Genomic DNA, 8740 nt, shown 5'->3' with positions numbered 1-8740 from the left:
CCATAAATCTTCGTCCGCGAAGCCAAGCCAAAGAAAAGATAAAGTACACCAACCAGCTGAGTTTCTCCAGCATTGTCTTTTTACTTCCACCACAGTGTCTGCAGACTTTTGTGCTTTACTGGTGGACATAGAAGCAAGGTCATTGAACTAGGTAGGAAATCTAAGGAAACGTACACACATCATCAGATTAAACCTCATCTCTTCATTCCTGCCCATCTCCGTATCCTACCTATCTGCCTCGGTCTTAAGAATATTTGAAGACCCTGTTTCTATTTCTTCATGCATATGGGAAGCACAGTAAGTATTAGTGGCTAGCTCGACATTATTAGAGCATCAGTGACCCAAGTTTGTATATTCTCCCTGCATCTGGGTAGGTTTCCTTTGGATGCTCCAGTTTCATCCCATGTTCCAAAGATATTCAAGGTTAGTTGGTTAATTGGTCATAGTGGTATTTGTGCAGCACAGGTTCATAGCCAGGAAGATCATGTTCTTGTGCTCTATCTCTAAATTGACGCTTGACATGAATAAAAATCTGAGGGAGAGACTTCCCATACTGAGCCTCCAGACCAGGGGTACCATTAATTTCACATTCAATGGCACCAAGACTTTCAATCAATTCAGAACAGATTACATTTCACCCATCAAATTTGAAACCCCGTGATCAACTTGGTAAAATGACACCGACAGTAGTATCAATATATTGAACATTTTCACTCCAAATAACGACTTAACGTGGAGCAATCCTTGGTATTTTCAAGGTTCTCAACTATGTCGATGATAGCTTCTATATTGTCCTGCTGCAGTACTTTCTCTGCATTATTTTTGAATTTCTTGATCAAAGATTCTCTGGACAGTGGATTTCTCCAATGTCCATAAAAAGTGTCACATCTTCCACAGAGCACATCTTTATTCTTCAGGACCAGAACTGTTTCTCCATACATCTTTTCAAAGTTGGCCAAATTATCTTCAGGGTGATGAAGCTCCACTTTGTTGAGTAACTCATTGAGATTATCTCGCTGCAATTTGCTTTCACTGAATGATTCGATGCTCACATCTCCATCCAACAATGCAGAGCAGGCATTGAATTGGAAGGAATGGCGAGCCTCGTGTTCGGTCTTTGGGAATGGTCTGTTTATGTACCGGGAAATAGGGACACGCAGAATGATCTTCTCAATCACAGAGGGTGAAAAAACTCCCTCACTGACAGTTGTTAATTGCCTCACTGAGAGAGCAGCATCTACCACCCAGTGCATGCCTAGATGAGCCGGGAAGCGCTTAAATGCAATGTCTTGCTCTTCCAGCAGGAAGTGTGTCTGCTCTAGTGGTGCTATCTCCTGAGGTTGATAATCGCCATAAAAAGCAGAAAATCCAAAGCAGCCAGGGGTATCGTCTAGAATTTTAGCATTACCCTCCATTCCTTTAGAAGCCAGGAGAGCTGCCTCAAAGCCCAGCCGTGCAGCATTGCCAATATGGATGGGTTTTGCCTGGGTAGCTGCATTGGCCATTGGCGCACCTGCAAATGAAGCTGCAATAGCCAGGGCATTAATAGATTGATCGCGATTAAGTTTCAGAAATGCAGCTATCGCTGCAGCACTTCCCATTGTTCCCACAACACTTGGAGGGTGGAACCTGTTGAATAAAAAAATAAATCTAATCATCATATATTTGCTATTTCCTTATTGCTTTGTAAGACTTTATATTAATAGATTTAATGGTTATGCTATGATAAATTGATTGATATATGCAATTGTATGGATCAGATATGTAGAGTGCACTATTAACAAATGCCTTGTAGTTTCTCACTGTGTCAACTCCAACAGCACCATCCAAAAGCAGAAACCTCCGCCACCAAGTAAGAGAAGGACAACAGCTGCTACACGGAAACATGGCTCCCGTCCAAATACCCCCCACCCCCTTGAAGTAGACTGCTGTTCCTTCATTATCATTGGGTCTAAAGAATGGATACCCCTGCAGCAGCGTCATTACAAGAATGAATGCAGAAATTCAAAGAGGCAACTGACTAACACCTCAAGGGCAATGTCAGCAAAAAATAAAATCCTGGTTTTGCTTGTGACACCCAGATCATGAAACTAAATATAAATAGGTTTGATTTTTTTTTCTTACATAGATTTGCTGATTAAGTTCATTCTTGGAACACAAAACCTTCAAAAATATAAAGGGTTCTACCCAACTGAACACACCAAAAGCTGTTTAAGTAAAAAATTAACTGAAAGTAATTAAATTCATCTAAATATTCTCCTCAACATTAAATATTAGCCTTCACCACAAAGATCTTGAAAGCTGGATTTTATTTTCTCTTTTATGTCTCAAGTTTTCTCAGATCTATTTGATATAACTTTCAGGTCATTTGGCCCCATTTTAAATAGTCACGTTTCCAAGCACAACCACTGCTGTTTATGCCTGCCCAGCAGAAGTACTGATGAGTGATTTGTTGGGGGTGAGGATTTCTCACTGATGAAATAATAGATATGAAATGCTACCATTACCCTTGCCACAGATGTTACCTGATCAGCTGAATGTCCTTATCGTTTTTTTTAATTACTTCGTTTAAATGGGCAAAAATGCAGGGTTCTGGGAGGGAGGATGAGCTGTTGGTTGGTCAAGTTCAAGAATCATCAGAAGGGTGGGTGAGAAATTGTTCCAAATATCCTCAATCTGTATTCAACGTGCAAAAGCTGAAATCAGAACGAGTGAACATCCCACAAACCTTCCATCACACACCACAAAAGGTCTGTCTGGACGATTGCGGTCATTTATTTTGCCACCCGGTTAACTCCGACTATTTATCATTCTTTTGCATTTGTTGTTTCTTTCTAATTCGATTCAGAGATTATTTGGGGCAGCACGGTTGGTGTAGCGGTGTTCCCGCGCCAGCGATCGGGATGATGGGTTCGAATCCCGCGCTCTCTATAGGGAATTTGGGTTTCTTCCCAGCCTCCAACAAACGTACCGGGAGTGGAGGTCATCAATCGCATGTAATTGGGCGGCACGAAAGGATCTGTAGTCTAATTTTTTTTGCAACAAGTAAGTGTTGATGCATACTGTATCCCTCTTGTACAATATTTATGCGCTGGTTATCGTGATCCTACATGCTTATTAAAATCAATGATTTAAGTGTAATGCCCGGACCATACCTCTTGGGGATATTGCATGCTTCCTGAGAGAAGCGCATTAACCGTCCCTGAATTTCAACGCCGACGTTGAAGGCCAGTAGTAAATCCAAACCACTGGGCTTCGAGTTTCCGGGCATCAGCTGAGCGGCAGCCAGGAGGGCGGGCAGCACAGCGCCCGAAGGATGAGTAGCGGGGTGCCAGGTATCGTCGAAGTCCATGGAGTGGACCTGAGGAAGGATGGAAAGGCAACATTTGGATGACGTGAAACAAGATGCTGGGCTCGAGTGCAATAGACAAAAGCGCTGGCCAAACTCAGCCAGCATCCCTGCAAAGGGAAAGGGAACCAACGTTTCGCGCCGGAACCCCTCGTCAGGTCGGACTCGGGGCCGAAACGCTGCCCTCGACTTCCCAGGGATGCTGCGTGACCTGCTGAGTTTCTCTCCAGCACGTTTCCCCGTGCAACGAGCAAGTCGAAGGTTCGAAAGTCGGAGAGGCGGAGTTTTATCATAAATGTTGTTGAATCTTATTTCATTCGCGCGCAAATACTGTAGAGAGTATACAAAGAGTTTACCGCGACTCCATTGACCAAAGCTGCCAGAGTAGGAGAAAGTTTTAAGCCTCCGCGTCCATACACCGAGCTGACTGGGTCTGGAGCAAACATTTGCTGTGAACAAGGGAGAATGCACCACTGTTAGGACTTGGGAAGCTCCACGCTGACCCGAGCGGGCAACTCCTGCACTCAGTCGGACCGGGGGAATCTGTGCATCACAGGTGAGGGGCGATGCAAAGCGGACAGGAGATTTTACCTCCTGTTGCCCCCAGAAATATGAAATATCCCTTGCATTTCATCCCGTAAATTTTAGCAATCCATTTGAGGCTATCTCTAACATAGAAACGTTAACTCTGCGTTGATCTGAAGGCCAAACAAAAACTGCAGGTGCTGAAAATGTGAAATAAAAGCCCGAAATTATTCCGGAGGCAACAGTATCTGTGGAGAGAGAAACAGTTTAGGTCGGCGCGGATGAAAGGTTCTCCCCTTTCATGTTTGCAAAACAACGCAAGTCGTTGAAGTCTGAAATAAATTCGGTGTATTTAGATGCTTATTCCGTGGCGGGGTTCACTTAATTTGGGCTCTCCGCCGCGACGGCGCCCAGTCTAAAGTCTGCAGACGCCGGGACTGCAGGAAAAGCAGGACGAAATCCTGGAGGGACTCAGCCGGTCTTTCCTAGAGGAGACAGGAACTCTCGGGGAGAGCAACGATCAAGGAGCGGTCATGCGGCTGAGTGTCGCTTCATAGTCGATGCACGTTGAACTTACCCGGCAGTAATTCAGGCAAATTTCAAAAACTTGACTCGTGCTGCCCAAAAGCCCAACTCCCACGTTATCCAAGATCATGCGCTTGCTCCTCTGGACAACCACATCTGAGAGATGGTCAGCTCGAACCCCAGAAATGAAGGACCCGAAGCTGCTTGTCACCGTCTCTTTCAACCCCGCTGCGTTGAAAGCTGTCGAGCAAAGCAAATGCTTGAGTACGGGGGAGGGCGCCCACTTTCCTCGGCAAAGCCCAAATTAAAGTTATCTCCCTATAAAGTGGTACAAAAATTGTTTCTAAAACCAACAGAAATCACTCGGAAACAGATGGAATATTTCCCGATAGAGTGAAGGACGCAAAGTTGAAATCATTCATTCACTGCATGTTTTATTATAGAATCTAAAACTAATTACCCAGTAGCCAGAACAGATTTCTTGTTCATCCTCTTAGTGACACCTAACTGGAGCGCTGAGGTTGCTTGCATCTTTGCATCTTGCATTTGACGAAATAATCTTAAAGTGGAAGCAGATCACAGCGCTGTGATTCCGCTTGGGGGGTTCACTGAATTTGGACGGTGGAACGTCGCCCAGTCTAAAGTCTGCAGGGAACCCCCCCCCCCCCCCCCACCCCGTCCGCCTCGCTTGTCCCAAGTGCACGGTCTAGCAGAGACTGTACACCATTTATTTTAAGTAAAAGCCCTTCATCGAAGGTCGATTTATTTTCATTTCAAACCAAAAGCACAGTGGAGGATTTTTACCTTTGTGTGATATTTTATGGTATCGTCGCTTTCCAGTTAAAGATAACTGCAATTTCTAAAGAGGAACATAATTTATCATGGTGTTAATAATCGATATTTAAAAATAGAAAATAAACAAGAAAAAATCGATTACAAATAAGGGGAACGATTAAATTGCTTCTACCTGCAATTTTGAAAACATTCTGCTCTCTCTCTCTCTCTTCAGGTGCAGCGAAGGTATTTCACGAGGTTTTCTCTTGAATTGTTGGTTTTTATAGTAACTGAGAATCAGGCAGCAAAACTCAGGTTGCTCGCTGTCCAGATTTTACACGCCCATTAATCTGCAGCGGAAAGTTTCCTTCGAAAATATCGCAGCAATTTCCTTGTTTTGATTTACCCTCCCACTTGAAAGACTAAATTGCAGAAGTTGTGACAGTTTCTGAGTGTCCGCGCTTTTACCCAACTCTCCAGTCATTTTCAATGTGTGCCGGCCATTTCATTCTCCGCTTGGGATACAAGCGGCTAATTTTTTTTTTCTCGCCTGACCGTCTTTGATCCTCCTCTTCCACTGGGCAGTATACGTGCTGCCAAATTCAGGAGGGGTGGTGAGGGTTAGATGAGTAACAGGCTAAGCAAGCTGTCATGGTTGGCTCAAGACAGTCCCAAAAAACGTGTGCTGACTTCGGGGAGGTCAGGCTGTTCCCTTCAGCCACACAAATCTTACAGGTTACTATTGGTCTGGAAATTCATGTAAATAGAATTCACTATTGACACCCACAGGACCTCTCCCCACTGTGCCTCAGGACTCAATGCCAGGTTCAACATACATTTGCAAAATATTTAAACAGAGAATGAGATAATGTGTTCGCTTACAATTCTGATCTTACAAGGGGCACATTTTGTTTTTCTTTCACGTGTTCTGTGTATTGGTCACATGGTCAAATATGTCTTGCTATTCCTCCCAACTCTTGAGAAGATTGTGCTCAGTTGCTGTTTTGAAACCCCCAAGGATGCGTGTTAAAATAACCTCCATTATACTGTGAAGTAAGAAATTGCTGGATTATATGAATGGGTAGATTCAAAGAGATGAGCATTTCTTTATTAAATTCATCATCAATATCGAGAACATGTTTCCTGCCTCCAGCATGTCCAATCCCTTAATAATCTTATATGTTTTAATCAGATCCCCTCTCATCCTTCTAAATTCCAGTGTATACAAGCCCAGACACTCCGATCTTTCAACATATGACGGTCCCATTTTGGAATTAACCTCATGAACCTAGCAAGAATGCTCTTCCTCAAATTTGTAGAGCAAAACTGCATACAATACTCCAGGTGTAGTCTTACCAGGGCCCTATACAACTGCAGAAGGACATCTTTGCTCCTATGCTTAAATTCCCTTGTTATAAAGGCCAACATGCCATTAGCTTTCTTCATTGCCTGCTGCACCTGTATGCTTACTTTCAGTGACAAAGACACAAAAATCTCATTGTACTTCCCCTTTTCCTAACTTGACACCATTCAGATAGTAATCTGCCTTCCTGTTCTTGCGATCAAAGTGGATAACTTCACATTTATTCACATTAAACTCCATATGCCATGCATCTGCCCAGTCACCCAACCTGCCCAAATGACCAAAGACTCTCAAAAACTTATACAGGTGCACTGTCTAGAGCATTCTTTCTTGTGGCATCAATGCGCAGATTGGGAAAAATTTCCAGAGGTTAGTTAACTTGGCCTGCAACATCACAGGCACCAGACTTCACTCCATCGAGGGCATCTTCATGGGGTGGTGTCATAAAAAAAGCAACCTCTAGCCTCAAAGACCCCCATAACCCAGCATGCCCTCTTCACTCTGCTACCATTCAGGGAAAGGTACCGGAGCCTAAAGACGAGCACTCAGTGGCACAAGAACAGATTCTTCCTCGCTCTAATCAGATTCCTGAATAGTCAATGAACCAAAGACACTGCCTTACTTTTCATGCACTATTAGTCTTTTTCTCTTTCTTTGTATGTTGCCCTGTCCTGTTTTTATTTCAGATTTCCAGCATCTGCAGTTCTTAGATTAATGCCATAAGATGGTTATAATATGTATGTTTGCAGTATGATTCAAAACATTGAATTTTATGACTTGTTCATGACAATAAATCCTGATTCTGATCCTGATGTTTGTAAGATGAATAACTGCTTGCTTTGTCTATATGTTTACTGTAAGGAACCACATGGATTCCCTGTACAATCATTCCCAATATGAAGATGGACAGTTTTACCTTTGAATAGGTATGGTGATGGTTCACCAGACTGATTTCTGAGTTGGCAGGATTGATGTTTGAAGAAAGATTGGATGGATTAGATTTATACTCATTGGAATTTAGGAACATGAGAGGGATGTCAATGAGGCAGATAAAATCCTGATAGAATAACCTCCATCTTAGATGCAAGAAGAATGTTCCCATTCCTGGGGAAATCTTGAATAAGGAATCACAATCTTAGGACAAAGGGTAAACCTTTTAGGAGAGAGCTTAGGAGAAGCTTTTGTGGAACTCCAAACTACAGGAAATTTTTGAGACCACATCATTAGATATATTAAGAAGGGAGTTTGATGTGCCCCTTATGTCTAAAGGGATTACTGAGAAAATAGAAATATGGTGTTGAAATCATCAGATCAGTTATTGAATAGTGGAACAGGTTTGAACAGCCTTTTCCTGTTGCTATTGTCAATATCTGTCTGTTCCCATTGCCAGTTATTGTACCTTTTTTGATTTTCCTACCTGAGGGCATGATCATTTATATTAATGTCATATAATGTTTCTCAATTCATACAACTTATCGAAATTGCTTGAAACCTCTTTGAATCGTGCTCACACTTCACACTCCCACTCCTATCCTAGCAAAACCAGGATATCCAGCTGCTTCACCCAAATCATTGAGGGGAATCTGAGACCCTGCAGTGACCTGCATTAACTGTATCTGGGCTACTTTTTCGCTTTTCCCTTTTTCCCCACCGTGCACTTTCCCCATTCGCATCATTCATTTCACCCTTTCTTCTGTACTCAACCCCTCCTTCACTCGAAAGCAAGCCCACTGAATAATGTCTGGCCCTTTGCATTTTACCATAATTTTCCTTTTCATTTTCAGATTTCCACCATCAGCGGTATTTTGTATTTTGGGGGGGGGGGGCTAAACATGACAGCATCAACTCCTCGTTGCAACAAAACAAAACTATACAGGTTTTCAGAATTTAAAATGTTTGTAAAAATTCATCAGAAAATGACCTGGAAAGGTAGTTGACGCTTCAGTTTGAAGACCATCTAAATAATTTTAATCCATGAGTGAGGATTAAAATGTTTTATATGTGCAACTGAATAGATATTCCTCAAGGAATTTCTACCAACACTTCTTTCCTTATTCAAATTGTATGAGCTATGTTTCCTGGAACATGTTTACAAGTATGAGAAATTAAGAAGCGATAGTGAAAGGCGTTCCGTTTCTTTTCCACAAGAACTACATGACGTGGTTCTCTTTCGGTGAAATAGTTCTATTTCCTCTTTTCCTGCC

At 42.6% G+C, this 8740-nt stretch overlaps 1 protein-coding gene across 1 annotated transcript; it reads right to left on the bottom strand.

Annotated features, from left to right (window-relative positions):
* Positions 1–5657, bottom strand: irg1l (immunoresponsive gene 1, like). The gene is made up of 6 exons (XM_069896172.1): positions 5580–5657; positions 5204–5258; positions 4452–4639; positions 3706–3798; positions 3156–3361; positions 1–1629 (listed from the first exon to the last, which is right to left on the bottom strand). The coding sequence occupies exons 1-6, from the start codon at positions 5655–5657 to the stop codon at positions 711–713; spliced, it is 1539 nt and encodes a 512-aa protein (XP_069752273.1). The 3' UTR covers positions 1–710.
* Positions 5658–8740: the final 3083 nt, after the last annotated feature.

The sequence above is a fragment of the Narcine bancroftii genome, chromosome 8 (genome assembly GCF_036971445.1).
Source record: "Narcine bancroftii isolate sNarBan1 chromosome 8, sNarBan1.hap1, whole genome shotgun sequence".
Lineage (NCBI taxonomy): Eukaryota > Metazoa > Chordata > Chondrichthyes > Torpediniformes > Narcinidae > Narcine > Narcine bancroftii.
This window is presented reverse-complemented; position numbering and strand designations above follow the sequence as displayed.